Source organism: Cetorhinus maximus, chromosome 7, assembly GCF_964194155.1.
Source record: "Cetorhinus maximus chromosome 7, sCetMax3.hap1.1, whole genome shotgun sequence".
Classification (NCBI taxonomy): Eukaryota; Metazoa; Chordata; class Chondrichthyes; order Lamniformes; family Cetorhinidae; genus Cetorhinus; species Cetorhinus maximus.
The window spans coordinates 59,663,042-59,678,248 of NC_135885.1; the positions used below are offsets into that span (position 1 = coordinate 59,663,042).

Sequence of the window (15,207 nt, forward strand, 5' to 3'; positions counted from 1 at the left end):
TGATCAGACAATATTTGCTAAATGACCCTCAGTGCGCCAAAAATTATGTTGACAACCAATTTAAGTAGGGCTCACAGTGTGGCACATTTGCTTACGCCGGAAGTTACATATTTTAATACACAGGATGCTGTTCCTTGCAGATAGGAAGAACATCTACATACATTGCACCTGTTTCAGCTAAACAAAAGAAGTGTAACCCATTCACTGGTTCATTCCTCAGGGCAATGCCTTGACTGATCAGAGTCAAGCTGCCTAGTTTAAATTTCAAACAATGCTTGGCAGTTAACTGTCAGTCACCATTAACTGGTATATTCTCCTCTATCAATCAGAGTCCACTTGCCAATCAATCAACACTCTCTTTTCTTACAGCATAAAGTTGTTGCTTCCCTTGACATTGGTATTCTTGTGATTATCCTGATGAATGTAAGACGAAAAGCTTTTTCAGCAATACTCAAGTTCTGTACTACCAGATGACTAATTCCATCTCTGTGATGTTGCCCATCTCCACCCTTGCCTCAGCCAATGTGCTGATGGAACTCCCATCTATGGTTTGATAGTCTTCAGTCTTGAATGTTCCAATGTACTTCTGGCTGGTGTCCCATCTTCCACCCTTCATAACATAAGCTCATTCAGACTCTTCTGCCTGTATCCTAACTTGCATCACATTTCATTCATTCTGCTTGCTGACCTGAATTGCTTTCTGGTCCAGCAACACCTCAAAGTTAAAATTCTCTTCCTCATGTTCTAATTATTCCATGGCCTTGCACCTCCCTATCTCTGTAACCGCCTCTGGTCCCAAGAAATCTGTACCTTCGACTTTTAGTCTTTGATGCAGCCTTTACTTCCTTCACCCCAGCATTGCCGGCTGTATATTCAGCCTTCTAGGCCCTATACTCTGAAATTCCCTCCCTAAACCTCTCTATCTCTCCAACAATCTCTATTCCTTTAAGATGATCTGTTAAAGTCTACTTCCTTGATCAAGCTTTTGGCCACTTATTCTACTGTCTCCTACTTGGTGTCAACTTTCATCTGATACACTCCTGGGTAACACCTTGGAGTGTTTTCCTACATTAAAGGTTTTACATAAATGCAAGTTGTTGTAAACTGAATGCAACAGTAACTAGCTAATGATATCCAATGCTAATAATTGACTCAATTGGGATTTTTAGTCCACTAGCTTTAACTGTTTATCAGTGAATTTTGTTTTATTTATTATTTATATCTCCTGCTAACCAAAACCACTAGGCATTTGCTTCAGGTGTAATACATTTTTGCTACAATATCCATGTTTGAAGTTAAGGCATGTGAACGTCATCTGTGTTTGAAATCACTGGACTTGAAACTGATTTCACGACTGGTTCCTTGTTTTGAGAAGTAGTATTAAGAGGGTCCATGTCTTCCTTATCTGAAGGTATCTGTTCAACCGCATCTGTGTTACCATTGGTCTGTGATGCTATTTTATTTGTTTTTTCTTTTTTAGGCTGTGAAACAAAGCCTTTAAGAATGTCCAGTTTTTGTGGGAACATTCCCCTATCGAAGAGAAATTTGGTCAGATATGAAACGAGCACATTCGTCATTAAGGATACGAACATTGATATAGTTTTGAATGGAAATGCTTGGATATATATTGGTCCAGATGGAAATGTGTTTTCCAAATGGCATCCAGCATAACAGATAAATGGGTGTATGCGTAGGTAAGGTTCACCACCACCAACACGCAGAAAAAGACCAAAGAAGTAACTAGTGATGCAACCATATGCGTTAGTTCCCTTGATATGGAGTACAGATACCAGTTGAGGAAAAAGTAGAACAAAGATAAGATCCGAGCTCAGGTACCATAATCCATAGACTGAAGTGGACATCCATGTCATTGCTGCTGCTAGTGATCCAAACAGAATGATGGCTACTCGCATTATCCACACTAGTTCGTTATCCGTGGCCTGTAATGCACATGAAGAGGAAGGGTAAAAACACTAGTTGGCTCTCCTTACCATACATTATGACAAGATTAATTTCCAGTGTTTTTAAAAAATATATTCATCTTCCAGTTTTTTCCATACCCTGAAATCTGTTGAGGTGTTTTTGGTCAGATCAGTTATTGCCCAAGTGATCAATCTTCAAGTGTGAATCTAAATGTGGACTATCACTGCCAAATTGGATTGTACCCTCAACCAATGTTTTAACACATGCAGTTCTTAGAAAGAATCATTAAATAATTATAATGAGTAGGATCCCTTAGGCTAGTTGTAGCATTAATGCTGTCATCTCGCCCAGGGCACAGGGGCATTGAATCTATAAAGTAAGATTCTGCATTTAATTTTTCAAATGACTGCCTGTAGATACCAACTACAATTAGATTTCAGTGCTCTACTCAAAAAAAATTCTTGCCAATAAAAGAGCTAGACTGCAAGTATTTTGTTCAAAAAATAACTTTAGAAACTCTAATGATTCAACATTTTACAAAGTTGTAAATTTTAATTTTGGGTTTTAAAAATTATTTTATGGGATGTGGGCACCACTGGCTAAGCCAGCTTATATTGCCCATCCCTAATTGCCTTTGAGAAGGTGGTGATGAGCTATCTTCTTGAACTGCTGCAGTCCATGTCATGTAGGTACACCCACAGTGCTGTTAGGAAGGGAGTTCCGGGATTTTGACTCAGTGACAGCGAAGGAACGGATCATATTTAATGATTCTTCCTAAGAACTGCATGTGTTAAAACATTGGTTGAGGGCACAATCCAATTTGGCAGTGATAGTCCACATTTAGATTAACACTTGAAGATTGAACACCTGGGCAATAACTGAAAGGATGTAGTTCCATGTTAGAATGGTGTGCGGCTTAGAGGGGAACTTTCAGGTGGTTGTGTTCCCATATTTACAATATTTGTGGGCCATATTTACAATATTTTTTGTCCCTATGTAGAGCATAATTCTCCATCACTTTATAAGTATTGAATTGGAAGAATTCCTGAAATAAGTTTTCCCAGTGTTGGTCATTGCCATGTGTCCTACACATGAAATGGATTACAACTGAGTCCAATCCTATCTTCATGTAGGCACATATTCTATGGCCACTGGGCAATGACTAGGAGTGAAAACACTGGCCGGTTTTATTTGCTTCAAGACCCTTAGGCCAATTGCAGAACTCCTGTCATCCATCTTAACTGAGGTCAATTAACTTAAAGTAGGCCACGTGTTAAAACTAAAGCAATGTTGACACAATGCCTCTCTATGTAAAGGAAGCATAGCGATACTGGGGGTATATGCATAATTTTTCTGACATGTCAATGCTTACATGCATCTATATTCCAGATTTTATATAAATATCATGAAATTATGTTTTAGAGGGAGGTCTAGACGGATCTCACAATTTGGAATACTGAATTTTGACTCAGGGAAGGACAAGCCTATTTAACTAAAAATGGAATCTAAACATTCTTGTGATAATTATTCAGCTAACAGGCTGTTGATTTAGTCCTTTGCATATTTATGCAATCAAGGGAAGGAATATCAGCAATGGAAGCAGAAAGGTCTTCCAATGTGGATACCAAAGTGCAGTAATTTCAAACCCAGGCGGGAAGCCAGTGGGATGTCAGGCTGTCTGCTGATTATTCCCCACGGGGGGTCCCGCAGATATTTACAGCTAGGCCTCATTTACACCCCATCAGCCAGTTACAGACTCAAAATTTCGTAAAGAGGCAGCTTGCAGGCCGCAGGAAAGCGAAGATCAGGAGCTTAAACCCTCTCTGCTGACATTCAGGTGGAAAGAGGTTCGGAAATTCTCACAGGCGGGAATTGGAAAACGCAGGGCTGCAGAGACAACTATCCTTGTGGGGCCTGGAGAGCCCTTCAGCACCTCAGCCCCAAAATATAAGTTTTGATGCCTCTGTTTCATCTGCAGAGGGTTCTTAGCACACCATTAAAGTTCCATTGGAGTCCAATGTACACTGTAGGACCCTGCATGACATGTATTAATGAGGCTCCCACATGAATCAAGAGAACATCTCAGCCACTGCCAAAAGCAGAAGGGTTAGACCTGATGTGGATGGAAATGGAGTGACAGGTAGTTCTGCATGATTTTAACTTTTGCCCTGCTCGGTTTTCTTCGGTGTGGAAAGTTATAACTCCCACTTACAACACCAAACATTATCAGCTTTGGTATATAATGATGCCCAGCAGAGTAGAACTCTTAATAATCAACATTAAATCCAATTTCAAAAGAGTATCAGTAAAAATAAATTCATCTTTCATCAGTTATTGTTAACACCTCTTTGAGATTGCCAATTTCTGCTGAATTGTGGGTGCAGTAAGTTGTTTCACAGCAATGCTAAAGCTGGCATTTAAATAGGGGCAATGGAAGATTGATTCTATCTCTAGATACAGATGTGGGATCCAGCAAATTGGCGGCTTCAGATACAAACTACAAATCTCAGGTAACAACGTTGGCAATGATATTCTGCAATTCAAGCCCCAAAGAAATATGTTAAGCAGAGATGCTCATAAAATCATAAGATCATACGATATAGGAGCAGGGGTAGGTTATTCGACCCATCAAGCCTGCACCGCCATTCAATAAGACAATGGTTGATCTCATTTTGACCTTAACTCCACTTTATTTAAATAATATTCTGCTTTTCTATTCTCCCTGCCAAAATGGATAATCTCATATTTTCCTACATTATACTCCATCTGCCAAATTTTTGTCACTCACTTAAACTCTCTATATCCCTTTGCAGACTATTTGTAAACACCACACAGCTTGCTTTCCTACCTATCTTTGTATCATCAGCAATTTTTTCCATCACACAGCCTGAGCTTTCATCCAAGTCATTAAAATAGATTGTAAACTGTTGAGGCTTCAGCTCTGATCCCTGTAGCACTCCACTAAATATCATTTGCCAACCTGGAAATGACCTGTTTATCCTGAACATCTCTTTTTGTTTAGTTAGCCAACCCTCTATCCATGCAAATATATCACACCTGGCACCATGAACTCTTATTTTGGGCAGTAAACTTTTAAGTGGCACCTTATCAAATGCCTTTTGGAAATCCAAATACATTACATCTACTGGTTCCCCTTTATCCACCCTGCTTGTTACATCCTCAAAGAACTCTAATAAATTTGTCAAACATAATTTCCCTTTCACAAAATTATGTTGACTCTGCCTGACTGTATTATGGTTTTCTAAATGTTCTGCTAATACCGCCTTAATAACTAATTCTAGCATTTTTCCAATGACAGATGTTAGACTAACTGGCATATAGTTTCCTGCTTTCTGTCTCCCTCCTTTCTTGATTAGAGGTATTACATTTGTGATTTTCCAATCGCTTGGGGCCTTTCCATAACCTAGGGAATTTTGGAAGATTACAACCAAGGCATCCATTATCTCTGCAGACACCTTCTTTAGGACCCTTGGATGGATGGATTCAGGTTCAGGGGACTTGTCAGCCTTTAGTCCCATCAGTTTTCCCAGAATTTTACCGCTATTAATAGTGATTGTTCTAAGTTCCTCCCTCCTTTTGGCCCTCTGTCTTTCTACTACTGTTGGAATGCTTTGTGTGTCTTCTAGTGTGAAAAAAATACTTGTTCAAAGTCATGTCATTTCCTTATTTCTCATTATTAATTCCCCATTCTCACCCTCTAACAAACCAGCACTTACTATTGCTACTTTTTTTTCCTTTTTATGTACTTTAATAGCTTTTATTGTCCATTTTTATATTTATTGCTAATTTTCTCTCATACTCCAATTTATCCTCCTTTTTATTTAGTCACCCATTGCTGGTTTCTAATTTTTTCTCAAATTTCGGGTCTACCGCTAATTTTTGTAGTATTGTACATCTTTTATTTCAATTTGATACCATCCTTAACTTCCTTAGTTAGCCACAGATGGTGGATCTTTCTCATAGAGTCCTTCCTTCTCAATGGAATATATTCTTGTTGAGAGTTATGAAATGTCTACTTAAATGTCTGCCACTACTTCTCTACCATCTTAACTTTTAACTAATTTATAATTCCACTTTAGTCAACTCTGTCTTCATACCCTTGTAATTGCCTTTATTTAAGTTTAAGACACTAGTTTCAGATCCAAATTTCTTACCCTCAAACTGAATGTGGAATTCTATTCATGTTATGATCGCACTTACCTAGAGGATTCTTTACTATGTGGTCACTTATTAATCATGCCTCATTATGTATTACCACATCTAAAATAGTCTGTTCCATGGTTCGTTCCGGAAGGTGTTGTTCTAAGAAACTGTCCTGAAAAAGCTCTGAATTCACCCTCAAAGCAACTTTTGCCAAAGTGATTTGTCCAACCTATATGCAGATTAATAACTCCTTTGAATAATGTAGTACCTTTCTTACAAGATCCCATTATTTCTTGATTTATACTCTGTCCTACACTGTCAGGGGGCTGATAAACCACTCCCACCAGTGAGTTCTTTCCTTTGCCAATTCTTATCTTCACTAAAACTGATACTATATTTTGATCCCCTGAAGCAAAATCATTCCTCAATATAGTACTGATCTCATCCTTTACTAATAGAGCTACCCTTTTCCTTTCTTCCTGGCTGGCAGGTGAATTTGAATACAGTTAAGATTATTCCATAATTAATTTTTGCTTCTGTGGTAATGCAAGAAACTATTTTAATTTCTTGCAAAATTGCTCAAAGTGTTTCTTGCACTTGCATCAGCTCACTCTCCACTCACACTGGGCTTTAAGGCTGCCTGTTTGAATGAAAATCAATGCAAGTTATGCAAGTCAGTGGTCCAAGCTCAATAAATTGAGTATGAACGATTGTTATAGCTAGTTTAGAGAGAAGATTTTATTCTACCAACTGGATTTGAAACTAAAGGAGGAATTTTAAATTCCTCTGCCCAGAAGAAACTGGGTGAAATGGGGTTTTGATCAAACAGCTCTATTTGCTGCCAGATTCCTGCCCTGTCGTGATCATTAAAACCTGTTGAGGAAGAAGCAGAGGCCCGAAAAGATAAGATTCAAAATTATCTTTGTAGGGCCAGGAGGAGCTGGAGTGCTGCTCCAGGCGTCATAATGAAAGTCAGTCCTCTCTGCTGCCCCGGTCTCCCGCCCTACCCACAAATAAAACTTTGCTGAATCCGCCCCTATTTGGATGCATTCAAGTGTTTCTTCACACAGCCTCTCAACTCCTACTGCATCATCCTGCTGAAATAGGCTGTTTTTATATCCATATCCAACCAATAAATTAAAGTAATCAAAGAAACTGAAAAAATGCACTACGTCTGTTAATGCCCTTATGGTTTTTCTGCTGGATTACTGCCAACCATGCCTGGAAGATTAGTTTTTAATTCCTGGAGACTCCAAGGTATTCCTGTAGTGTTACCAACTCTAGCTATCACTTGCCTGAGTGTTGACAAGGGCACGGGAGTGTTCTCTGACCATCCAAGCTTTGCTTGCCAGAAGCCAAGCTTTGCACTCTTGCTGGCGTCCCGCCGGAAAGCTCAAATTCTCTCTTAGGTTTTTGGGAACTAATTGGCTGTGTGCTAGCCCATTCTGGCCTTTTGATCTCAGGATGTTGATATTTTAAGGACATAATTTGATGATAAATATATTTTAAAACATTATCAATACAGCTATATTTCAGCAACCTCCTTCAGTAATGATAGTTGATCTATATGATGTGATTAAATAAATTGAGTTTTTTATCCATATGTCACAATGAACAATCACCACCTTTTGTATAACTCAACAAAAATATATTACTAGGTAAAATATGTGTAACATCATAAAAGGAAGTAAATATGTACAATAAATAAACTTGAAGACTTGTAGGTTTAAGGCATGCTCACTTTACGCCTTAATACACCATGATAAATATTCCGAGTAAACATGGAACTTGCTGATAGGATGGAAGAGTCAGCTGATGACATCACTGCAGCAGAGACAGCTCCAAGGCCAAAAAATGCAATGTAATTTGGACAAAGGTACCGTAGTATAATAGGCAAAATCATCTGAGTCTCATTCCTGTCCATCGGATTTGGAAGACCATAGCTAGTCCGATTCCAGTCTGTAAAAAATTTGAATGTAACCCTTAGACAGCTAACAAATGGAATCCTCTGTTCAATTGTATTTTAGTGCCTGAATTTTCAAAACACATTGTAAATTTAAACTTGAATTATATGATTTCCTGTCCATAATGTCTGAAGATAGATACTGATCTGCAATAGGCTACTTAAAATTAATGGATAAAAGCAAAATATTGTAGATGCTGGATCTGAAATAAAAACAGAAAGCGCTGGGAAAACTCAACAGGACTAGCTTCATCTGTGGAGAGAGAAACAGAGTTAATGTTTCAACTTCAATGTCTCTTCTTTGGGGAAGAATTTTCCCCCATCGGGGGGGAAGTACAGGAGCGGGCAAGGGCAGGCGCACCTCCTATCGGTGCCCCTGATCAGGGGCGTGCCACCATTTTACGTGGGCGGGTCAGTTAAGGCCCGCCCAGCATGACGTCTGCCAAAAAGCACTACACGATCCCTGTGCGGGCGGAGGGGAGGGGGCATGAGCATGTGCGCGAAAGAGCGCACTGATCTCCCTGAGGCTAGGTGCTGCCTCAGGGAGATTGGCTCCAAATTCAAAAAAGTTAAAAATACAAAAACAAAATTTCCCTGACACTATCACATGAGTTGGGATATGTCCATCACTTTAACTCAAACCTTTATTAAATATTTAAAAACCCTCTTGAAACCTCATCCCGCCCGTGGATGAGGTTTCATGCTTTTTCTGAAGCCCGCCAGGATTCCCGGCCTGCCCGCCAATCCTAATGTTGGATGGGCAGGTCCCTTAATTATGTTAATGATTTTTTAAATAGCCTCAGTAGGCCGTTGACAGGTTGGCAGGCGCACAACTGACTCAGCTGCGCCCCCGCCGACCTGAAAATGGAAATGACGCGGGGTGACGTTGGGAGTTCCGCCTGACATCATCCCGCATCATTTTATGCATTGGCGAATGGGCCCTGTCCCCCGCTCGCCGACCTAAAGATCCTGCTCTTGGAACCCTTAATTGATAAACACATGCTTTGATAATTTTGCTGTCTGTAGACATATAATTATATACTTAAATGTTTTAAGCTGATTAGACATTAAATAATTCTTAAATTGATTAAAACAGTTTCACATTACCAGTCGATGCTCCTATTGCACCGATGATTACAGATGGTATAGCCAGTATTAAAGTGCTGAAAGCAGCCACGAAAGAGATTAGTTGTGCTCGAGAAGCTGTGGAAGCAGAAAGTACTCTCTGAAAATATGCCTGCCAAGGAATTCCACCTAAAGTCTGGAAAAACAAAAAAAAATGACTGCTTAGACTTCACTTAAGAAACTGCTTCATTCTACATTCTGTGAGTCCGTGATACAGAAATATATCATCCGTGAGTATTTTTATCCAGAGAAACAATTTTAAAAGAAGGATGGTATCTATGTAACACATACCTTCAGTATGTAGTCTTGATTTAAAAACAATTCTAGAACTTTTTGGTTACAGTATATTGCATATTACATTATATTTTTATTTTACAGTTGTCTTTGAATCCCACCACAAACTCTGTTCACTAGTTTTGACTTCACCCCTCTCCCTGGCAACAGAACAAGGCCAAACCAGACTCTTCACAATCCTGATGTCATATTTGGCCCCAAGATGAGCTTCCGAGCATATATCCATGCCATGTCTAAGACTGCCTATTTCCATCCGTGCAACATCAACTGCCTCCTCCCCTGCCTCAACTCATCTGCTGCTGAGGGCTTCTTCCATGCCTTTGTTATTTCTAGAGTTGACTATTCCAACACGTTCCTGGCTGACCTCCAATATTCTCTCCCTCTGTAAACTTGAGGTCATCCAAAATTCTGCTGTCCATGCCCTAACTTGCTCTAAATACTGTTCATCTATCATTCCTGTGCTCATTGAGGCCTACATTGTTAAGCAATGCCTTGATATAATTCTCATCCTTGTTTTCAAGTTTTTCTATGGCCTTGCCACCCTCAATCTCTGTAATCTCCTCCAGTCCTACAACTCTCTAAGATAACTACGTTCCTCTAATTCTGGCCTTTTAGACACCCCTAATTTTAATTTCTCTACTATTGATGGTCATGCCTTCAGCTGCTTAGACCCTGAGCTCTAGAATTCCCTCACTAAACCACATCTCCTTACCTTGCTTTCCTCCTTCCACACTCTCCTTTATATCCACTTCTTTCACCACTCTTTTGATCATCTGCCCTTATATCTCCTTATATGGCTCAGTGTCATATTTTGTTTTATAAAGCTCCTGTGAACTCCTTTTGGATTTTTATTACATTAAAGGTGTTATATAGATATGAATTGTTGTTGTAATTCACCATCAGTGAGTAGGAGGGTGCACAGTTATCATCTCAGTGAAAATCTAGGCCTTTTAGACTTTTTGGCACAGAAACAGGCTTTTCAACCCAATTGATTTCTACCAAAGTTTATGCTGCAAGTTTATGCACACAAGCCTTCTCCCACCCTACTTCGTCTAAATCTATCAGGATATCCTTCAATTCTTTTCTGCCTCATGTTATTATCTAGCTTCCCCTTAAATGTATCTAAGCTATTTGCCTCAAACACTGCATGTGGCAGAGAGTTTCACATTCTCGCAACTGCCTATGTAAAGGAGATGCCCCTGAATTTCCTATTGGAATTTCTTAGTGACTGATATTTATGACCCATGGTTTTGATTTCACCCATAAATAGAAACATCTTCATTACATTTAGCTTGCCAAACTCCTTGATAATTTTAAAGACCTCTATTATGTCACCCCTTAGCCTTGTTTTTTCTGGAGAAAAGAGCCCCAGCCTGATCAGTCTTTCCTGACCGTTTCAAAATGTCACCCTGTGAATCTCTTTTTAACCTTCTTCAGTGCCTCTATATCCTTTTTGTAATGCAATGCCTCAAATTATGTACTATTTCAAGTGTGTTATATGGAGGTCAATTCCTTCCTATTTACAGCATTTTCATGGCATAGAACTGGAGCAACCTAACTTACTGGCATACAAATTGAGCTGGAAACCAGTCTTCTTATTTAAAACAGATGTGCTAAAGTCTCAGCCATGAATGCATAAGGAGGCTTGGCTAAGAGCCCAGACATCCATTAAGCTGTGAAACAGTTGCACCAAAGGGAAAACATTGCTTGATTGGCAGATCTTGCTCTTAGATCTATTTTGTCAGCTGAACAATGCTTATTACACAAGATGAAGAAGTGCCAAGGCTTGTAGTTTCCTCTATTGATACTTTAAAGGTCTGCATGATTGACACTTTCATAGTGCTGGAGTAAAATCAGTTTTTTAAAAGCTTTTCCACACATGCCATTGTTAATATAGGTTATTTACAGAGTGTATGCTGGGTGAGTGGGCATAGGTTGACATGGAGGGTATAGGGGGTCATTGGGGATGACATAGATTGGCATGGAGGGTGTGATGGGTCATGAGGTGTGTGTTGGGGGGTGGGGGTGGTGAGGGGTGAGGTCTAGAGGGTCTAATATTAAATAAAACAATTAGGATGAGATCCCAGAGCACTGAGATAGGCCTTTTAAGCAGCCCACCTCAGCACTCAACAGCTCCTGTGGCTGCTTCCAAACTGTTTCCTGGGTTGGTGGGCCTGATCCCAGTTAGCACCCGACCACACACCCAACCTCCCCCCCACCCCCAAAACGAAAATCACTTCCCAACTCCCACCTCCCAACTCCCAAAATCCAGCTCTACATATTTACCCAATGTCAGAGCATAAGACAACCTTCATCTCAGGAACAAATTTAGTGAGATTTCACTGTACTACTTCCAAGCCAAGTACACCGTTCCTTAGGTATGGAGACCAAACCTGCACTTGGTACTCCAGGTGCAATCTCGATAAAGCCCTCTACAACTGTAGCAAGACTTCTTCACTTTTGTACTCCAGTCCCCTTGCAATAAAGACAACAGCTGGAATTATCCAACTCCTTTGGCATCTGGTGCCATAGCAGGCAGGGGTGGGGGGGTGGGGGGCGGTGTTGTCGGACAATATGACAAGACGATCAAAAATTGGTTTCACGCCATTGTGAAACCAGTTTGTGCTCATCCACTCCACCCATTGATGGCGGGCCGCGTTTTCTGCTGCCACATGTTGGGAACCTAATTTCAATACTTTAGTGTCTCAATATAAGCCCTCCTCACCGGAATCATCTCCCATGCTGGATCATCCGGAGCCAACGTGTTTCACAACTGTACATAAGCAATGTGCACCTGGCAAGCTACACTTCGCTTGGGGCTTCGAGGTCTGTTTGCCTACCTTGCCTAGGGCTGCACTCGCGGTCATCAGCGCCAGGATTCACAGGTAGCATCACATCACTTTTAGGGGGTCTCATGGGCCGGTCTTTACCTTCCAGACCGGCCATAAGGCAGGGGTGGCTTTTCAATGGCTGCAGGGCTAGGGCTTGCTTGGGGAAGGGCAGAAGTGGCCTCAGGCAAAGGAAGAGGCTGCAGACTGAACACTGTACTGGGGAAGGGGCTATCCCAGGGTATATGTGGGGGCACATATTGACCTGTTCAAGTGGCCTCAAGATGGTGAGGGCTGAAGAGGCTGTGTCCAGAAGAGATGAGGCCAGATGGAAATGTAAGGGTGTTTGTGAGAGAGTGAATGGTGATGTCCCTTGAGCTGGCAGTGAGTGAGATGCCAGTGTATGCATGATGGCCAGTGAATGTGTGATGGCCTTGTGAGCGTGTGAGTTTACAGTAGCCTGGCGGCACAGATTTTTAAAAATTCATTCATGGGATGTGGGCATCGCTGGCAAGGCCAGTATTAATTCCCCATCCCTAACTGCCCTTGAGAAGGAGGTGGTGAGCTGCCTTCTTGAGCTGCTGCAATTCATGTGGTTAGGTACACCCACTGCACTGTTAGGGAGGGAGTTCCAGGATTTTGACCCCAGCGACAATGAAGGAATGGCAATATAGTTCCAAGTCAGGATGATGAGTGCCTTGGAGGAGAACTTCCAGGTGGTGGTTTTACCATGTGTCTGCTGTCCTTGTCCTTCTAGGTAGCAGTGGTTGTGGGTTTGGAAGGTGCTGTCTAAGGAGTCTTGGTGAGTTCCTGCAGTGCATCTTATAGATGGTACACACTGTTGCCACTGTGCGTCAGTGGTGGAGGGACTGAATGTTTGTAAATGGGGTGCCAATCATGCCGGCTGCTTTGTCCTGGACGGTGTCAAGATTCTTGTGTCTTGTAGGAGCTGCACTCATCCAGGCAAGTGGAGAGTATTCCATCACACTCCTGACCTGTGCTTTGTAGATGGTGGACAGGCCTTGGAGAATCAAGAGGTTAATTCATCGCTGCAGGACTCCTAGCCTCTAACCTGCTCTTGTAGCCATAGTATTTATATGGCTAGTCCAGTTCATCTTTTGGTCAATGATAACCCCCGGAATCTTGATAGTGGGGCATTCAGCAATGGTAATGCCATGAAATGTCAGGTGCAATGATTAGATTCTCTCTTATTGGAGATGGTCATTGCCTGACAGTTGTGTGGCGCAAATGTTACTTCCCATTTGTTAGCCCAAGACTGAATATTGTCCAGGTCTTTCTGCATTTGGACATGGACTGCTTCAGTGTCTGAGGAGTCACAAATGATGCTGAACATTGTGCAATCATCAGCGAACATCCCCTCTTCTGATCTTATGATGGAAGGAAGTTCATTGATGAAGCAGCTGAAGATGGTTGGGCCTTGAACACTACCCTGGGAATGAGATCATTCATTCATTTTCTGCACTGGATGGCCAGCCTCTTGGGTGCAGCATTGGCACTGACCACCTCTGCCACCACCTCCCAAGCTGGAGTTTACTGGCTAGTTTACTCTCATAATTCTGGTTTTTCCTTTCTATCAGCCTTTTGGTTTCCCTTTGCTGGTTTCCCAAACATTCGCAACTCTCAAGCCTACTTCCAATCTTTGCAAAATGCAAAGCCTCTTCTTTTAATTTTACACCATCCTTAACTTCCCTAGTAATCCACAAATTAATGTTTGTCATTGAGTTTTTGTTTTTTAATGGAATGTATTTTTGTTAAGCATTTTGAATTGTTTCTTTAAATGTTTCACACTGCTCAGCAGCACTTGGATTTTTGAGGCTGCAGTACCCACAGGAATGGTGAGGATACTTGGGAAGGCAGCCCCTTGGGTGTCCCGCTCTTGCCTGGAGGTCCAACTGAAGGAGCTGATGGGCTGCATTGAGGTGAGCTTTCCCATGGAAGGGAAGAGGACATCTGTGGATGGAAGTGGTCGAGGAAATCATCAGCTAAATTGTATTTCCTCCAACCTGAAGATAGTGCACCAGGAGGATGCAGGACCTCAGGATGGCGATACAGGTGAATAACGTACTACACTTGCTTGCCCAGCATTCTCCTGCTCAGCATGCCGCAGGACAACACACATTGCAGCTCCAATCATTCCTCTCTCTTCAAGTACCTCATATCCCCATCTGAGCAGCCAACACTCACGTTCTATTGCTTTCTCACACTCAAGGCTCACAGTCATCCTCCACAAATGGTGTCCTTTCTCCCTTTGGACACAAGCCATTATCAGCACTCGCATCTTCCTGCATTCTCTCTTTGCAGAAGAGAGCACACAACTTGGCAAGAGACAGAAACCCATGGTGGGGTAAGCAGGGTGATGGGGATTCAGAGGGTCTCCAGTGACAGAAACCCTGTTGACCACTGACAGTGGTTGGCCACCTGGTTTACTGGGAAGGAGGACCTGTTCCATGAAGATGTAGATATCAGCAGCGACCTGCCATGACAGCCTAAGCCTCCTGAGGCATTGGTACTCGCACATATTGAGATAGCTGATCTTCACCTGTAGACCCTGTGTTGAGGGTCTCACCTGCTTCCAGCTGGATTTCTGTGGCCATCCCCTCAGCCTTTTAGTTGAGGAGATGACAGCTGGTGCTGCTGTTGGTGTTGCTCCTGCTGCTGGTCTTGTCCCTGCTGCTGATTTGGGTCCTACAGCTGCTGAAATAGTTTGTAGTGGTGAGCCCCCTGCCCTTGATCCTCAACACGGGTGGAAGTTGAAGGTGCCTTAGTTGTTCCTGTGTCGTACTGCATGCTGGCCGTAGGGAAATGCATATGAATGTGGCTGAAGCCTAGACAGGTGAAGTACCTTCCAAGAAGATGGCACACTTTGAACAGCAGCCTCTCATCTGGCCA

At 41.8% G+C, this 15,207-nt stretch overlaps 1 protein-coding gene across 1 annotated transcript in view; it reads right to left on the bottom strand.

Annotated features, from left to right (window-relative positions):
- Window positions 1–1,295: 1,295 nt before the first annotated feature.
- Window positions 1,296–15,207, bottom strand: part of LOC144682408 (high-affinity choline transporter 1-like) — a 108,996-nt gene continuing 95,084 nt past the window's right edge. Inside the window, exons 6-8 of the mRNA XM_078544820.1 lie at window positions 9,158–9,311; window positions 7,829–8,046; window positions 1,296–1,940 (exon numbers count right to left, since the gene is read on the bottom strand). Of these exons, the coding sequence (XP_078400946.1) occupies window positions 1,296–1,940; window positions 7,829–8,046; window positions 9,158–9,311 (1,017 nt within the window). The remainder of the gene's footprint in view (window positions 1,941–7,828; window positions 8,047–9,157; window positions 9,312–15,207) is intronic.